This window comes from Protopterus annectens, chromosome 14.part0, assembly GCF_019279795.1.
Source record: "Protopterus annectens isolate FY-2018-M chromosome 14.part0, PAN1.0, whole genome shotgun sequence".
Taxonomy (NCBI): Eukaryota; Metazoa; Chordata; order Ceratodontiformes; family Protopteridae; genus Protopterus; species Protopterus annectens.
In genome coordinates this window covers 1,082,703,393-1,082,722,715 of record NC_056748.1, presented here as the reverse complement: position 1 = coordinate 1,082,722,715, position 19,323 = coordinate 1,082,703,393, and the positions used below count along the sequence as shown (strand labels likewise).

The 19,323-nt window shown below is 42.6% G+C and overlaps 1 protein-coding gene across 1 annotated transcript in view; it reads left to right on the top strand.

Annotated features, from left to right (window-relative positions):
• Nucleotides 1–19,323, top strand: part of CFAP46 (cilia and flagella associated protein 46) — a 3,596,153-nt gene that overhangs the window by 248,522 nt on the left and 3,328,308 nt on the right. Inside the window, exon 5 of the mRNA XM_044056880.1 lies at nt 12,618–12,682. Within this exon, the coding sequence (XP_043912815.1) occupies nt 12,618–12,682 (65 nt within the window). The remainder of the gene's footprint in view (nt 1–12,617; nt 12,683–19,323) is intronic.

Here is a 19,323-nt window from a genome sequence, read left to right as displayed (position 1 = left end):
CCATTTATCGATGAGCTCATTCATTTGGTCTCTTGACGGGCATGGAAGGAGCCTATCTCCAAGAGACCAGATAGGATCCTGGTTACCATCGACTGACAGAGAATATTGGAGCAAAGGAGTACCTGTTGATGCCATGGCCTTAGCAACAGCCATGAAGAAGGAACTAGTGGAACAAAGTTCCTCTGTCCCCCCCCCCCAACAGGGAATCTAGGGCACTGGACAGATTTGGGAAATATGTCTATGCTTTGGCAACCTTTACCCTTTGCTTGCTGAGTTATTTGGCACAATTTATGAGACTCCAGAGGGATTTCACTCAGTAACTTTTGAAATCGCTCACTAGTACCATAGCCTCTGAGGCAGAGAGCACTGTTGCCTTGCAGTTGGCTGCACTTCAGTCCATTTCAAACTCATCCATGAAGCTCATCTCCCATACAGCTGACGTTACCTCTCACGCAGCAGGTTCAGGCACTTCCATCAGAAGACATGCCTAGATACACTTATGTAACTTTGCAGAACCCCTCAAATCTTCCTTTGTCAGTGCTTCTTTTGATGGAAGTTCCTTGTTTGGCCTCAAAGTAAGACACACACACTAGGTGTGAGCAGGAAGGAAAAACCCTGTCTGCTGTGAGCGTACATCTTTCGACCCTTCAGCAGACTTTTTTAGGAAGCAGTGAGGTGGATGAAAAATGTGGTTCAAAAAATCCCAAAGTCCCTTCCAAGATCCATGTAGAGTCAGTTCCCCTAGGGGCAGAGGGGGGAACTCTAATGGAAGATATCGTCCCTGTGGCAGAGGTGGTCCGCATAACCAGGGATGTAGAGATGCCTTCTCTGACAGATCCTATCAATGCTTCTGAAAGGAGGCTTGACTAGCCATCTCTGGAGGCAGTCAGGGTCGTTAATTCTTGCACCAGAGAACCTGGCTAGAAATTACAAAAGCTTCATTGGTACAGAGGATAATACCCAGAGGTTATATAATGCCATTTTCCTACCCACCTCCACTAGCAGCAAACAAAATCCCTGCTGTTCCACCCAATCAGAGGGAAGCAGCAGCACTAGAAATAAACAAGCTGCTAGAAAAGCGTCATCCAAGAAATCCCCCTAAACCAGAAGGAACCCGTAAATTACTCAAGATTCTTTTTAGTGCCATAGAAAACAGGGGACTAGAGACCAAAACCCGTAACTTACTCCAGATTCTTTTTAGTGCCATAGAAAACAGGGGACTAGAGACCAAAACCCGTAACTTACTCAAGATTCTTTTTAGTGCCATAGAAAACGGGGGACTAGAGACCAAAACCCGTAACTTACTCAAGATTCTTTTTAGTGCCAAAGAAAACAGGGGACTAGAGACCAATTTTGGATTATCAGCAATCTGAATCAGTTGGTATAGTACATACAATTGTGGATGGTCACGGTTCAATCCATTCTGCCTTTTTTTGTACAAGGATGACTGGATGTGCTCGATAGGTCTTCAGGATGTGCACTGTCATATCAAAATAAACAGAAGATCCAGGCGATATCTAGGCATCCATCTGGGAGCCAGCCATTACCGATTCAGAGCTCTGTCCTTTGGTCTCACCACAGTCTCCAGGGTGTTTATCCAAGTGTATGGCAGTAGTAGCAGCTCAAGTGAAACTACAGGGATTCTCTGTTTCCATATCTAGATGACTGGCTCATAACATCTGCAATTAGGCATCATTTGATTCTAGCTTGATACTATATATTCCAGTTATGCTCCCACCTGTGGATTTCAATCAATTACAGCAAATCTCATCTCCAGCCAACACAGATATTGGAGTTCATCGGTGTCTTACCAATAAGGTCACTCAAACAGCCTTTGTCATGAGTTCAAACTATGCATTTCCAGATCAGAAAGATCATTCAAAGTTCTTCTCTTTCAGCGCAACTGATCCTTCAAGGTTTGGGATCCATGTCAGCGGCAATCATTCTGGTACCACTGGCAAGGCAGTATATTAGGATTCTGTAGTGGACATTGGCAACTCAGTGGTCCATACTCCACCAACCATTATCCAGTCCGATCAAAGTAAAACAGGCCTGCAAAATGTTCTTCTGTGGTGGATACACTTTAGTCAAGTACAAGAAGGTCATCCCTTTATTTTCTCCCATCCCAAGGCCACAATGACCAAGGATGCCTAACAGATCAGCTGGGGGGGGGGGGGCACTTCTTGGGAAACACAATCCAAGGCACATAGTCCCCAGAGGAGGCCAACATGCACATCAGTGCCCTGGAAATGAGAGCTTTCCTCCGAGCGCTGCAGGCCTTCCAAGACACTCTCCCCACTCAGACTTTTACGATCTGGATGGACAAAATGTCAGTGGTCTGGTACATCAGCAAACAAGGAGGAACCATATTTTACCCCTTGTGTCAAGAAACTATGAGTGTGTGGTAATGGGCGATCTTGTCAAGTCAATTTCTGATAGGAATGCACATTCTGGGGAAATTCAGAGTGATTGCAGACAAGTTAAGCAGGTCTTTTCTAATGCCTCATGAGGAGTCCCTCAATATGAAGGTTACGGAAAAGGTTTTTCATTGATAAGGGCAGCCATTCTGTCATTTGTTTGCATCTCTCCTCAACAACAAGTGCAGGAGGTTCTTTACTCTGATCCCCCATTGGGGGATTCACCAAGGGATGCTCTATTTCACAATTGGTCCCCCAGTCTCCTTTACCCCTACCCACCAGTACCTTTAATCCCCCAGTCTCCTTTACCCCTACCCACCAGTACCTTTAATCCCCACACTTCTTCAGAAAGCATCCCGAATGAAGAGCACAGTTATCCATATTGCCTCTTACTGGCCGTGTCAGATTTGGTTTCCTTTTCTCTGACTTCCTCTACTTTGTCCTCCATGGGTTCTAGATCCAACTCCAGACCTACTGCAACAGACATGACTCATCCATTCATTCCAGGCCTAAAATTGACCACATGGTTTCTCCATTTCCATTGATCACTAGACAGCCCAGCTCTCCTCCCCTGCCCGTCATATTCTCTTATCATCCCACAAAGTTTCCACTAGAAAACTTTACAGAAGTAAATGTAAAAGATTTGTCATTTGGGTGCAGCAAAATGATCTAGATCTCTCTTCAGCACCGCTTCCTAAAGTTCTTGAATTTTTAGCTACAATTTTCAATGAAGATGTTAACTCTTATACAGTAAAAATACAACTAGCTGCCACTTCCATTTTTCATATAAGATTAAATAACACATCTTTAGCATTCTCTAAACGTTGTAAAGCCTTTCTAAGGGGAACTTTTCTACTTAGACCCCCATTAAAAGATCCCACTCCTCCTTGGCATTTGAACATTTAACATAATCCACGTCTGAGCCATCAAAGTATGAACTAAAATTCTTTACCTGGAAAGCTATCTTTCTAGTGTCCGTTACCTCTGCTAGAAGAGTATCAGAATTACAGGCCCTGCCATCCAAACCTCCTTATTTGATTTTTGTAAGGATAGAATATTCTATGGACCATTCCTTCCTTTCTTCCTAAGGTTAGTGTCAGAATCCAATATTAGTCAAACTGTCAACCTTCCAGTTTTCTTTACAAATTTCTCAAATAAAGGAGAGGTATAAGTTACACCTTTTGGAAGTTCATAGACAATTAGACAATTATGGTTTTATCTACATAGAACCAACAATTTGAGGAAATCAGAGCAATTATTTTCCTCTTCTTTTAGGATCAAAATTAGGCAAACCAGTTTCTAAAGTGACTTTAGCTAAATGGTTATCTGATTGTATTACCTTTGTTTACGAAAAATTGGGTTTGTCTTCACCAAAACCACCAAAAAGCACATTCTGTCAGGTCTGTGGCAACTTTTTATCGATATATTCATTGGATGATATTTGTGCAGCTGCAACTTGGGCTAATCCCCATACTTTTATTGCTCATTACAAACTGGATCTGGTCTCTAGGGGAAAGCATCCTTTGGCTCAGTGGTGCTCAGGAATATCCTTCCTTAGAGTCCTCCTGGGATATAGGTAGCTGTGGACGACAGATGAGGAATGAATGGAAATGACATCAGATAAAGTCATGTACTCACCATAACAGTCCATCTGTGTTATCCATTTCATTCTTCAAATTCCGTATTTCCAACCCTTCCTTGTTTGACTTTTGGAAGACTTGAAATGTGCTGGAGGAACTACTGTTCCTTTGTTTGAGTTTCAGATTCTGTTTTATTATTTCCTAATGGTTACAGGTTTAAGGGGCAGTAAACAAGATGTGAGGTATGTTTGGTGACTAGGGCATTATGGGTAAGGGAGGAGCTTGAGAGTTTCAATGCTCCACGAGCTGGGAGAAGCAAGAGTCAGATCCAAACCCAACAGTTGAGGAAGAGTGAAAATGGACAACACAGATGGAGTGTTATGGTGAGTACATAATTTTTTTTTTGTGTACAGCATGCATGTTTATCCCTTCACCCGAACGATATTCACCTTTGTCTGCACTTGTTGTGATGTTTGATTTGAGGAACGTGAAAAAAAAAATGGCCAAAGTAATTTATTTCAGAATCTTGATCTTGGATATGTACGCACCTCTAAACTACATTTTTCATTCCAACAGCAGCAGCTGATACAGGCAATTACCCTTTGCTTTTATACACAGTCTACCACCATAGAACAAAACAGACACTTCCTGTTCACAATTTTGATTTGTGATTGTAAGTAAAGTGAAATACATAGTGGTGTAAGGAGTTTTAGCTTGTACATAGACAACATACCCTGCCCTTATGATAGTCAAATCCCTTAACTTATGTTTGGTTTCACAACTGCACTGTGTTTAAGCTCAATCTAGCCTCCTGTCTCTTTCCAAAAGGCAGCGTCCTATTTGTATGCCCTCTAATAGTGAGTTGTGATGGAAGTGAAAGAAAAATTATGGCAGCAATGCATTTAATCTTCCAGCTTTAAACACTGTACACTGTCTCTACCAAGCCACAGCAGTGATCACTTTATTGTGATCAACCTAACAGTCCTTTTCTACCATCCAAAGATTGCTCCTGCTAACAGACGGTCACTTCTGTCTGATTGCGAAAAGTGGTGAAATAACCACAGTAATTTGTTTCTACTTGCTTCTATAGGGTACCCCAACCCCACTTTGTTTGCTGTAATGATTATACTAAAAGAAAGTAAAAATAAATGTATTGTGCTTTGAATAATGTATACTGATACCACTGCCCCCAAATCTGTCTGGTTTCCTGCCAGAAAAAAAGATGAGAGAAGATAATATACTTCAGCTTGCAGCTTTCAGATGTCCTTCTGTGAGTCCCCACCAAGCCACAATTGACATTTTATTGTGGTCAGCCTGGATCCTGCTGTTTACTATCCTCTGATGACTGTTGGCCCAAACATACAGACTTTTCTGGAGGTTACCTATGATTACCAGATCACCAAAAGTGGTAAAAAAAAACTGCCACCATTGAGTATTAAAATTATTGCTTCAAGGATAAAGTTGCACTTAACTGGCACAGACTATCATTCAGCGTGAAAGTAAATAAAATCATCTGTATTCTGTTGTGGGCATTATCTGCTGTACCATTGTTCACATTTCTTTTTGGTTTCATGCAAGAAATTTTAAAAATGCTTGCACCTGCAAGCGAAGACCATTCCACATCATCTGAACATCTCCGGATCCTGTGGTGTCTATTTTTTTCTGTGTGTGAAGTGCATAACTAGTATTCATTGGCTGTCTATAACACCACCAAGCCACAATGTCGGCTCTTAACATCTCCATAGCTGTCTCAGTAGCAGTGAACAGAGGCACAGTGCATATATGGAAGCTGTAGCTAAGTCCAGCTCACACCATTATTGCGATTAGGGCTTGGGAGCACAGCTACAACTTCTGAAATGTCCACAAAAAGCAAAACATACACAGGAACAGGTGAGAGGTGCGTTACAAGAAAACTGTGTAAACTTGAAATAAAACACAAGTACTGAACCAACACGGCTAGGCAAAAACCTCAATTTATTTAACAAAACAGAAAGTAATAAAAGTGAGCACTTTCGTGATAACACTATCGCTTCTTCAGACTAATAAACAAGTAGAAAGACATGGGTTTAAAAAGAAAGCAAAACCAATCAGCTGTCATATGCAAATCTCATGAATTAACTACACACACAAGCAATGCAACAACTGTTATAAATACAAAAGAAACAACACAAAAAAAATCTAAGTTTAAAAACAACATTAATATTTAAGCAGACGTGCTTTCAAGAATGGTTTAAGGCTGGAAATGCCATTTAAACCAGGCAGTTTCTCTGCGTTCAAGAGCAAGATCCATTTCTGTTCAGCCCTTTCTGTTTTATTAGATACATCACCCCCATTTAATACTCGCACCTAAAACCTGGAGTACAAAGAACTTAAAAGTGTGTTCTGAGCCATGCAAACCAATATGTTGTGCCAAGGTATTTGTGTTTTTTGGTTCCTAATGAGTGGTTGAGAATCCTGTCCTTCAGTGGTCTGTTGGTTTTGCCTATGTAGAAAGCATGACAGACCTGGCAGCTTGCAAAATAAACAATATTTGGAGTTCTGCAGTCAGCATAAAAATCAAGTTCAATTTTAAAATTAACATGAGGATGTATATAGGTTGAGCCTAGTAACATGCTACAACACTGAGGTGGTTGCAGGAATGTCTAGCAAGTAAGTATATACTTAGACTGAACATGATCTACAGGAAAAAGTCCCATGCCTGGTAGACTGAGGCCCTTTGATACCAAGTTGTGATTTATAGCACAGATGTTTCTTCAAGGACTTATTATTTTTAAAAGCAAAATGTGGTGTGCTGTTTATGGTCCCTTTCAATTAATCTATAGTGTGTAGGATATTACAATTCTGTTGAATGACCTCACAATATTTATAAATGTCTTTAGAGTAAGGTAGATACAAAGCTGTGTCAAGTACCACAATATTGACACCTTTATCTGCAGGCCTAATCTCTATTCAATGCATGCTCTTTAACTCCAACAGAGCAGTAGAATCATCTGGTGACATGTTTGAAAAAAGAGGTTTAGAGTGAGTGTCAAACAAATCCCTAAACTGTTACTGAATTAAGAAAAAAACAGTACTTTTATGCCTCATTCTCACCCTATGGTAAAAGCATTTGTTTCTCTGTGTGAGAAACAGTTTAACACAAATGAGAAAGTTACTATATGATGAGAAGCAACTTATTTAAATGTTTCAAGAACTACTGTCACAGGAATTCTTTAAAAATGTTTCTTGTATGTTTGACTTATGACAGGTTTTATTTCTGAGAGTTTGTTTAATTATTTTAATGTTGAACACCCCTCGTTCCTACAATATATGGACTTCCTAAAATACATAAGAACTTTGAGTGCCCGCCCATGAGACCCATTGTTTCTGGTAAGGGATGGAGCACAGAGCCACTACCAATTTTTGGTGAAAAAACTTGCATCCACTTCTAGATGAACATGACACAGTCCTAAAAGTCACAAAGTCCTTTTTATCTAAACTGTTTGATAAAGCATCTACTTTGTCTAGTAATTAGTGTTTGTTATGCTCAACATAGAATCACTATTTACAGTGATTCCAAATGACTGGGGAGTAGAGAATGTCAGAGCTTTTTTGAATGACAGGAGCTGTTTTACGAATGAGAAATGAATTTGCTCTGTATGTTACTTGAGCCTGTACTTGAGAACAGCATTTTCTTGTTTCAGAATGAGTTCTTCTTACAGAAGGTTGGCGTGGCTATGGGCAAAGCCTGTGCCAGTGGCTACGCCAACCTTGCATTAGTGCAATGGGAGACATCCTGTCTGTTACATAATGCATATGAAGAGAACAGCTTGGTACGTACGTTTTGTTGATATGTTTTTGCTTTGGTGTGGCTCGTCAGAACTGTTGAATGAATTTATCGATTACTTGCATGACACTACTGTTTAAGATTTACCTGTAAATATTCTGCTGTAGAAATGGAGTTCTTATAGGTTCATAGGTAGGTACTAGGCTATCTGCCCAAAGGCATTTATAAGCCTAGCCGGAATATATTGGCTTTCACCGCCCCCTTAGATTAGTTCCCTGTGCCTCTGTCCAGCAGAGCCATTGATGTGATCCCTGGGGTAAACTTTCTGTTTCCCATCCACTTGTCAAGGTTTCTCTTGAAGAGGGTTAGTGAGGAGCTCTCCTAATGTAGATTGGAATCTTGTTCCAGAGCATGGGAAGTCTATGGGACAGGAATCTATCCCACCAGCACATTCTATTTATTGTTGTGGTTAGGTTTAGATCCCTGGAGCGTGCGACTCGAGGGGATAAGGTTTTCTTTAGGTGGAGCATGTCCATCAATTCTGGATTGGACATGGCCTTGTACGTCAGGCAGAGATCACCTCTGAGTAAGCGGTATGCAACCAAGTACAGCTGCAGTTTCTTCAGTTGAGCTGCATAGGGCATCTGTTTGAGGCCAGTGATCCTCTTGGTGAGGTACTTCTGTGGTCTTTCCAGTTGTTGCAGGTGTCTTGTAAGGTACATCCCAAATGGGGATTTTGTACTCTATGATGGGTCTGATGAGTGATGCATACAGGGGCCCAATGACATCTTTCAATCTGGATGCAAACCCTTTTGTGATTAGGTGGGCCACATAGAAGGATTTTCTAACCACTTTGGCAATGTGATTATCAAAGGAGAGGTTACTATCTACTTGGGTCCCAGATCTCTTATTAAGTCTTCCATATTTAGGGGGCTACCACCTATGTGGTAGTTTGTGGGTACTTTGTTTTTTCCAAAGGGGATGACTATGCACTTTTTGGCATTTAGCTTGAGGCCATGGTTTTTGACACCAGGTATCTGTCTCAGTGAGACCCTTTTGGAGGATGTCTGTGTCATCCGGAGAGTCAATTATAGCCCCTAGTTTGCAGTAGTCTGCAAACTTGGTCAGCCATAGTCCTCCTGTGCTTGCCTGTACTTCTGAGAAGTATATGCCAAACAGGAGGGGTCCTAGAACTGAGCCCTGGGGAACGCTACTTGTAACCAGTTTAGAGTCAGACCTAGCTCCTGCAACTCTTACCATGTGGGTTCTGTCCATGAGCCAGTTGGCAACCCATCTCGTGATGCAGGGGTTTATGTTCAGGCTGGTGAGCTTGTCTATAACACCTGAGTGGGGAATGGTGTTGAAGGCCTTTGCAAGGTCTAGGTAAGCTGTGTGGACCACCTTTCCCTCGTCTATAGCCTTGGTAACTGTCTCAAAGAAGTCCACCAGGTTTAGGAGGCATGATCTGCCCTTAAAGCCAAACTGGTTAGGGCCCAGTGTTTGGAGGTTTCCAATGTCTCTGTTAATGAGATCCCTGATGCGCTCCATAGCTTTGCAGACCAAGCTAGTCAGGCTTATAGGGCGATAGTTCCCAGGGTCTGTTGTGGCTCCACCTTTGTGGAGTGGGAATAACCGTTGCTGTGCGCCACGTAGCCTGTGGAGAGGCTGAGTTTAAACAGTGTGTTTAGGTGAGGGGTTAGTTCATCTTTGAGCTCGTGTAGGACGCAGCCTGGGACACTGTTTGGTCCCATTGATGCTGTTTTTGGCTTTGGAGAGGGCTGTTTTAACCTGAGTGTCTGTAATTTCAGGGGCACTACATTCTTCTAGTGTAGTTATGGGACCTTTTTGGGCTGAGAGGCGGGGGGGTGAAGTTTGCACTGAACCTGTCTGTCAGGATCTTGGCTATATCAGTCAGTTCAGTGTATTTTGTGCCATTCTGCACTAACTCTGAGCAGATCTGAGAATTGCCACTTAGATTCTTGACAGAGCTAAAGAATGCCTTGTGGTTATCTTTGGAGTCCATGGCAATTTTTCTTTCGAAGCTAGCCTTGGATGATTTTATGAGGGAACGTAGTTTCTTGCTGATACTGATCGGGGATGTCTTCCATTCTTTGGATTTTACTCTTTTCTGTACTAGTTTTCTCCTTCTATTGTATAGCTTGTTTATGGCAGGGGTCCACCAGACTGGTTTCCTTTTCTTGGAGGAGTGAGTCTTGGTTTTGTTTGGGACAGCACGATACATGCATTCTTGTAGGTGCCCGTAGAGTGCATTAGTAAAGGAGTTTGCAGCTTGGACAGCGTTATCCTTTAGCATGGGGGCTTTGAAACTTCCCACCTTGGTCTTAAGTAACATGAAGTTTGCTTTTGAAAAGTTTTTCACGGTGGTTTCTTTGACCAGGGGTGGTGGTGGAATGTGGATATCCAGAGTGATTAGTTTATGGTCAGATCTAACCAGCGAGGGGTTGACCTCTGGTGCGGAACACCAGTCACCTATGTTGGTGATGACCAGGTCCAGTATGTTGTCACTTCTGGTGGGGGTGTTGACCAGTTGATCCAGGGTGTTTGAGTTTATAAATTCTAGGAAATGTTGGGCAAGGGAGTTTGTACTTGAGTGGTTCTACCAGTTAATGTTTGGGTAATTGAAATTACCCAATATCAGGGTGTTTGGTAGGACCTTTGTTTCCAGGAATGCATTGTGGTGGTCCTGGGACATTGTGGGTGATATGTCGCAAGCTATAATTTGAATAGCAGTTTTGCTGATTGTTAGTTGCTTGTGGATGATCTCTGAAGCATTCTGCTGTGCCACTAACCTGGAGGTGTGGGTATCCTTGATGAATATGGATACTCTTTGTATTTCGGTCCAGGTTTTGTAGCCAAAATGTATGGTATGAGTTGTAGCCTGGTAATGTTGGAGTGCTCTCTGGAGCCTTAAACCAGGTTTCTGTTACTGTACATATATCAATTTTCTCCATACTGAGGAGTGCCTCGAATGCGTGCATTTTGAGGTTTAGACTTCTGTCATTGAGTAGCATTACCCTCTGTTTTTTGTTACTTGTGCTGTTTACGGTGGTGGGTTTGTCTTTTGAGCCTTGCCTAAAAAAAGGCACTATGGGGGTAGCAAGAGCCTTGACCGGTATTCGAAAGCCTAAGGGTGACAGGTGCAATCAGTCTCTAGCGAAGCAGCATGGCTTGTCAAGCATGTCTTAGATTCTTAGATGTCAAGATCAACAAAGGAAACCTTAACAATATGTATACTAATGCTAGAAAAAAAACACTATGAAGAACAACTTCCTGTACAAAAATAGCATACATCCCAAGCATGTCACCCAGAATGCTTTAAAAGGGCAGATTTACAGAATAATGAGATTGCACAGTGATAACAGTTGGGTTTAGCACTTGACTCTTTAGATAGAGGCTACAAAGAGGAAGAGATTGAATCTCAAATTAATGCTGCATAGATAGAAAGGGAAGGGAAATGTAGAGTCTATTTTGGCAACCATACCCCACCTGATGCTCCACAAGCAACCGTAGCTGTGAAAGATACTTTCAGAGTCTCTCTACCTTACTGTAGTGATATCAGTAAATATTGTGAGGTCATTAAACAGAATTGGAATATCCTACACACTATGTGACCATAGACAGCACACCACATTTTGCTTTTAAAAATAAGTCCTTGAAACATTTGTGCTATAAATCACAACTCTGTATCAAAGGGCCTCAGTCTACCAGGCATGGGACTTTTTCCTGTAGATCATGTTCGGCCTGTAAGTATATACTTACGGGCTCAACCTATATACATCCTCATGTTAATTTTAAAATTGAACTTGAGTTTTATGCTGACTGCAGAACTCCAAATATTGTTTATTTTGCAAGCTGCCAGGTCTGTCATGACTTCTACATAGGCAAAAACAACAGACCACTAAAGGACAGGATTCTCATCATTAGGAACCAGAAAAACACAAATACCTTGGCACAACATATTGGTTTGCATGGCTCAGAACACACTTTTAAGTTCTTTGTACTCCAGGTTTTAGGTGCTAGTATTAGGGGGGGTGATATATCTAATAAAACAGAAAGGGCTGAACAGAAATGGATCTTGCACTTGAACGCAGAGAAACTGTGTGGTTTAAATGGCATTTCCAGCCTTAAACCATTCTTGAAAGCACACCTGCTTAAATATTAATGTTGTTTTTAAACATTGTTGCATTGCTTGTGTGTGCACCTTTTAGTTAATTTGCGAGATTTTCAGATGACATCTGATTGGTTTTGCTTTCTTTTTGAACTCATGTCTTTCTACTTGTTTATTAGTCTGAAGAAGCGATAGTGTTATTGCAAAAGTGCTCACTTTTATTACTTTCTGTTTTGTTAAATAAATTGAGGTTTTTGCCCAGTCGTGTTGGTTCAGTACTTGTGTTTTATTTCAACTTCTGAAATGCATTGTGGCTGTCCTATGATTTCTGGACTGGTGCCAAAAGGTGAAAAAGTCCTTGGAACCCATCTGTTGACGTGTGTCTGCAATTTGCTGCTGTGAGCTTGCTCTGGATCCAGGCCCAGGAAAATTTTCCCACTTGTCCCTCCTGATGACAGTCTTGGTTATAGAGATAATCTCCCGAGTGACAATTAACATCTGGGATCTGAATAACGCGTTTTTATCATAAATAACCAGTACAATGTTTCAGCATTCTAAGATTAGCAAAGTAGGTTGTTTGATTGCTAAAGATATTAACATTATTTTGTGTAAATGAGGAAAACAACCGTAAACCAGATTTGCCAAACAGTTACTGGCTCTTCATTAATAACTGTTCAGAAATATTTGTCATAGTCGCCTAACAAAGATATATGATTGTCTTCTAGGATAAATTTGAAAAATCTGCAGCTTATTTTTTGAAGGCAATGCTGTTTGCAAAAGAACAGCCCAGGTAAGTGCTGCATAGCAATACTACAAACCAAATTAATACTGTGAACTGTTACCTTATTATACATCCAAAATGCACACTGATTTGTAATACACTTGCAGGTTATACAGTATGTTTTACTGGAGAATTCATCCGTAAGAGTTTAGAAACTCAGGTGCACTAACTGTACTCATTTGTCCTTGAATGAGCATTATTGGCTCTTCCCTCTGCACCTCTTCACTGGTCTTAAGATTTATGAAGTACCCTAACAAAGGAAAATCTGACTAAGTCAGTGTAGGGGTGGTATCAGAAGAGAAACTTGGGAAAGAAAAGTCAATTACACTGGTAGATCCTGTGAAATTTTTGATCAGTGTGCAGTGGAGTTCTCATAAACTGACCCTTTTGCAAAATAATCTGTTTAAAAGATTAAAATAAAAACCTGAAACAATCTACTTCTTAATGTTGTTGGGTTTCCTCATCAACACTTTCATCCAGTAAATTTTATCATATAGGTTTGTAGGGAATTACTTTAGAATTTGCTTGACATGTTTCAATGCTTATGAAAAGGGGATGTGGTGGAGGGCTGCAGTTGCTATTGACAGTTAGTTTGACTGACTCTTTAGATCGATAGGTCCACACTGGCTCTCAGCCTGTTTGGAGGGAAAGACTAGTCTTCAGTTTGCACAGGTGGTCTGATTGGACCAGCCGTTAGTCTCCAGAATCCTCCTTAACATTGGTGCATAGGGTTACCACCTGTCCTACTTTGCGAGGGACAAGTCCCTCTTTGGGCAGTTGTGTCCTGCAAAAAAATTGAAAAAAATGGCAAATGTCCTGAGATTTTTGGGACAAATATTTCCTATATTTTATGTAATAGTTGCATAAAACAGGTATTCTGTATCTGAAACACCTAAATGTTATACGAAACAGAATAAGCAGCTAAAATGCTACAAGAATAAGCTTTTATTTAGGCAAAAAAGTGAAGTTCTGTCATTTGTACTGGCCTTGAGTATGTTTCACACTACAACATCTGACGTTTGTCCCAAAAATGTCCCACTTTGGGCATTTGAAAAGGTGGCAACCCTAGTGCATTGATCAAATATTCTTATTCTAATTCTTATTTTATTTTACAAAGAGAGTGATAGGTGACATAAAAGAAATCATTAAGTAATTACCAATGAATAAGTTTAAATAGCATTGGTACATCGGAAACTTCAGGCAGAGCGTCTTCCTTAGGTGCTGGAAGCTGTTGAAGACTGGATGGGGGAGGCAGAGGGCAAGAGGGGCACTTAGTGATTTAAAAAGGGCAAATTCTTTTAAGGTATATACTACCATTACAGGAGCATCAGCATGATGCAAGCTACATTTCATTAAGGATAACTGCACTTTAGTTTCATTAAGGATAACTGCACCTTAGTTTCATTAAGGATAACTGCACCTTAGTTTCATTAAGGATAACTGCACCTTAGTTTCATTAAGGATAACTGCACTTTAGTTTCATTAAGGATAACTGCACCTTAGTTTCATTAAGGATAACTGCCCTTTAGTTTCATTAAGGATAACTGCCCTTTAGTTTCATTAAGGATAACTGCCCTTTAGTTTCATTAAGGATAACTGCACTTTAGTTTCATTAAGGATAACTGCACTTTAGTTTCATTAAGGATAACTGCACTTTAGTTTCATTAAGGATAACTGCACTTTCGTTTCATTAAGGATAACTGCACTTTCGTTTCATTAAGGATAACTGCACTTTAGTTTCATTAAGGATAACTGCACTTCAGTTTCATTAAGGATAACTGCACTTCAGTTTCATTAAGGATAACTGCACTTTAGTTTCATTAAGGATAACTGCACCTTAGTTTCATTAAGGATAACTGCACCTTAGTTTCATTAAGGATAACTGCACTTTAGTTTCATTAAGGATAACTGCACTTTAGTTTCATTAAGGATAACTGCACCTTAGTTTCATTAAGGATAACTGCACCTTAGTTTCATCAAGGATAACTGCACTTTAGTTTCATCAAGGATAACTGCACTTTAGTTTCTGCACTTTAGTTTCATTAAGGATAACTGCACTTTAGTTTCATTAAGGATAACTGCACTTTAGTTTCATTAATGCACTTTAATTTAGTTTCATTAAGAGTAACAAGAAGTTATGTACTCACCATCACGTTCGATGTATGTAGTCCATCTCGCCTCACATTCTTAACCGTGGGTTTGGAGCTGAATATCGTCTCTGACTCGGCCGATTTTTACTAGCTCAAAGTCTCTCATTGGCTGGGCTAAGAGGGTATCCCATGGTGCACTGCTCCACATCCCCAGATCTAGTTTGCTGCGAAACAACATATGTACTTCATACACACCTCACATCCATATTAACAATCACTAATGAAAGGGACTCAGCAGGTGACAACCTGTACTCCAAATCCTCCAGGCAGGGGGACGGTAAGTAAGAATGTGAGGCGAGATGGACTACATTGAACGTTATGGTGAGTACATAACTTCTTGTTGTTATATAGTCCTATCTCGCCTACATTCTTACCCTTGGGACAGCATCCCTAGCACATACACCCTGGGTGGCTCATAGGAAAATACTCCTGAAAACTGTGGAGCCAAAGGAAGACCTGCCCCTGGAGACCACGTCCAATTTGTAATGAGAAACAAAAGTGTGAGGAGAAGCCCAAGTAGCTGCAGCACATATATCATCCATTGACAATCTAGCTTGATAGGCTGTGGATGTGGAAACGGCCCGCGTAGTGTGTGCCTTGACTGGAAATGGCAAATTTTTATCTCCTGCCTTATAGATGAAAGAGATACAATTGGCTATCCATCTAGACAGTGTAACCTTGGATACCGGAGAACCCAATCGGTTTTCTGAAAAGGAGACAGAGTTTGTCAGACTTCCGGATATCTTTTGTCCGGTGTAGATAGAAGCGTAACTGTCTATGTACTTCCAGTTGGTGAAATCTAAATTCTGCCTTGTTAGAGAAGTGGGGAAAGAACACCGGCAGCTCAATGGACTGATTCATGTTAGACACGGGAAGCCACTTTAGGAAGGAATGATGGGTTTTCGTGTAAGAGAGACCCTATCTTTGTGAAAGATTAAATATGGGGGTTTGATGGAGAGGTCTTTAATTTCCGAGACCCGCTGTGCTGAAGTGATTGCTATTAAGAATGCTGTTTTCCATGTTAAGAATTTTAATTCACAGGTAGCTGCAGGTTCAAATGGTGGTAGAGTAAGGACTTGAAGAACAAAATTGAGATCCTAGAGCATGACTGGTTTGGACACTTGGGGACGAAGCAACAGGGCACCTTTAAGGAATGCTTTGCATAGTCTGTGTGCCATAAAACTAGGTTCATTCGCTAAGTGGAAATTAGATATCGCCGCCAGCTGAACTTTGATGGTGGCTGATGCGGACCCCTGATAGAAAAGCATTGACAAGAACTCCAGAACTGAATCTATTGGACCTGTGTATGGATCGATACCTCTAGTATGAACCCAGATGGAGAACCTTTTCCATTTGCTAGAGTAAATCTTTCTAGTTGATGGCTTATGGGAGGACGATAATAAATGGACCACTTCCAGTGAAAAATAATGATGTCTGACTAGCGATGGAAGTGGAGTAGCCAGGCTGTCAACCGGAGTGTTCTCAGAGGGGGGTGGAACTGACCCGACGTGTGTCAGTAAATCTGGTAGAGGGTCCAGAATCCAAGGAGTGTCCACAACGTATGGTTGAAGAAAGGGGAACCATACTTGACGAGGCCAATGTGGGGCAATCAGAATCATTCTGCTTCCCAAAGATTGCGCTTTCTGAATCACCCTTGAGAGAAGGGGAAACGGAGGGAAAGCATAAAGCAGACCGGAGGGCCAATTGTGAACCAGAGCGTCCCTGGGTGATTCCCCCTGTGGGAGGATCAGCGTGAAGCAGTTGCTGCATTTCGCATTGAGAGGGCTGGCAAAAAGGTCGCAGCAAGGCTGACCCCATCTGCTGAAGATTCGCTCTGTAACCAGTCGATTCAGGGACCACTCGTAAGGCATAAGTATTGCTCTGCTTAGCCTGTCTGCTATTACGTTGGACTTCTCCGGAATGTGCATTGCCACCAGAAACCATTGGGAAGTTATTGCCCAATTCCACACTCGCATAGCCTCTCTGCATAGGGGGTAAGACCGTGTTCCCCCTTGCTTAAGATACCACACTACTGACATGTTGTCTGAGTGTATCGCAATAGTCCCTATAGGAAGAACTTCCTGAAGTGCCTGCAACGCAAGAAGCACTGCTCTCATCTCTAGGACATTTATATGTAAATGTATCTCGTGTTCTTGCCACGTGCCTTGGACTGTCATGCCGAGATAATGCCCCCCCACCCCATCTGGGAGGTGTCCGTGGTCACCATGGCAACAGGGACTGGAGGAACGAAGGGCTTTCCCCGTTCAAATTGTTGGTGCACAGCCAACAACGGAGGTCCTGCTTGCACCTGTATGTGATTAAGATGGGATGAGATAGTGAGAGGCTTTGGAGAGACCATTGGACAAAGAGGCGTCCTTGAAGTCTCATGTGTAATCTCACTACAGGGACTAACATGATAGTTGCCACCATGGTCCCTAGGAGTTGTAGAACCAGTCTTGCCTTCGCTTGTCTCAGGGGCATCAGTATATGAATTTGTCATTGCAATACCGTGATCCTTTCTTGTTGTAAGAATGCTCGCGTTTGAATGGTGTCCAACTCTGCTCCTATAAAGGTGACATGCTGTGAGGGCAATAAGGCAGATTTTTCCCAGTTTATCGTTATGCCTAATTGGTGACATAGACTGATGGTAGCGTCCCTGGTCTGAACTAGTTGATGCCTGGTGGGGGCGGTAAGGAGCCAGTTGTCCAGGTACGGAAACACCTGGAATCCGTGACATCTGAAGTGAGCCGTCACCACTGCCATACATTTGGTGAACACCCTGGGGGCTGTGGTGAGACCAAAGGGCAGGGCTCAAAAATGGAAGTGACTGGCTCCCAGCCAGAAGCGTAGGTGACTCCTGCATGCTTTGTCCATTTTGACATGGTAATAAGCATCCTTGAGATCGATGGAGCTCATCCAAACTTCCTCTCCCATCAATGGGAAAATCGATTGTAGAGTGACCATACGGAACTTGGACTTGTGTACGTAATTGTTGAGTTGACTGAGATCTAGTATGGGTCTTGGGTTCCCTGTTCTTTTTGGCACCAAAAAGAATCTTGAGTAAGTCCCTAATCCGATTTGGTCTGACTGGACTGGTTGGATGGCTCCTTTTTCTAGCAGCTGAGAGACCTCTAAGGCTGCTTGATCCTGTTGACTGGGTGGAACATCTGGGATTTTTCTTATTGGCAGGGGTACTGAAGATAAAGGGATGAGGTAACCTCCGGAAACTATCCTAAGTACCCATCGGTCCTGGGTGATGCTCTCCCAGGCTTCCGGGTATAAGGAAATTCGACCCCCAACTGGCTCCGGATAAGCGCAGTTGGGCACACCCTCAGGAATGACAGTATGGAGAGCCACGGAAGGAGTCGCGGTCTCCCGAATTGTGGGGGCCCTCTCTGCCTCTGGGGTGACGTCTCCCTGAGTAAACCCCCCCCCTGCCTCTTGGAGGGGGGTTCACCTTGTGCGGCAGGAAAAAACCTCTGTGATTTCTTGAACCCCCCCCCCCTTGCTGGGCCTTGAGATAAGGCCTAGAAGGAAGGGAAAAATGGACCCCTACAGCAGACAGGGTCTTTCCCTCTTGCTTGCACCTGGTGAGGGTGTCTTTCACTTTGGTCCCAAACAAGGAGGAACAGTCAAATGGGGCATCAGTGAAGGAAGACTTGAAGGCCTCCGCAAAGTGACACAGGCGCAGCCAGGCTTGCCTTCTAAGGGCGGCCCCTGAGCTCGCCGCCCTACTCGCTCCCTCGACCACATACGAGATGAGCCGCATGGACGAGTTAGCGATGGAGTTGAGGGTAGAAACCTGTGCGTTAACAGTCTGAGCCGCCGCCTCAGGTTTGTTACCCACAAGAGTATCTCCCAGTTCTTTGAGGAGATCTCTCTGGAGCCGAGTGAAGTGAGATAAATAATTCAGCGACCATAAAGTGAAGGTTGCTGAAGATAGGGTACGCTTCCCGTACCGGTCCATGGTCCTAGATTCCTTGTTAGGAGGATGGACCGATGAGAGACTCTGCAACTCCCTTCTGGGTGGCTGCCACCACCACCATGGTATCTACCGGGACTCCTTTTGATAGAAACTCTTTTTCCCTGGGGTGTGGACAGGAATTTATTGGGATGCCTGGCCACGGGCTTCACAGAATCAGGGTTTTCCCACAATCTTCGACAAATGAGGTCAAGAAGTTCGTATAAGGGTGGAGACGCCCAGGAGGCGGAAGGTTGAGCGCCAAAAGCCTTAAGGAATACTGACTCCTCCTCGGAAGGAGTTTTGGAAGGCCAGTCTCCTCTTTTTCAGTATCTCCAGGATATCGGAGAAGGAAACATCATCAGAGGAAGACTTGGGGGACCCTTCCGATTCCTCAAGGTCAGTATCGGAGGTGAGAGACTCATCCTGGGAGTCTGTGCTTCCTCTTGCACAATTTCTTTCTAGGAGGCTCCTCAGGCACGGACTCTGAGAGACCCTCAGAAACTTGGGGATCACTCATGGGGGTATCCTTAGGGCCT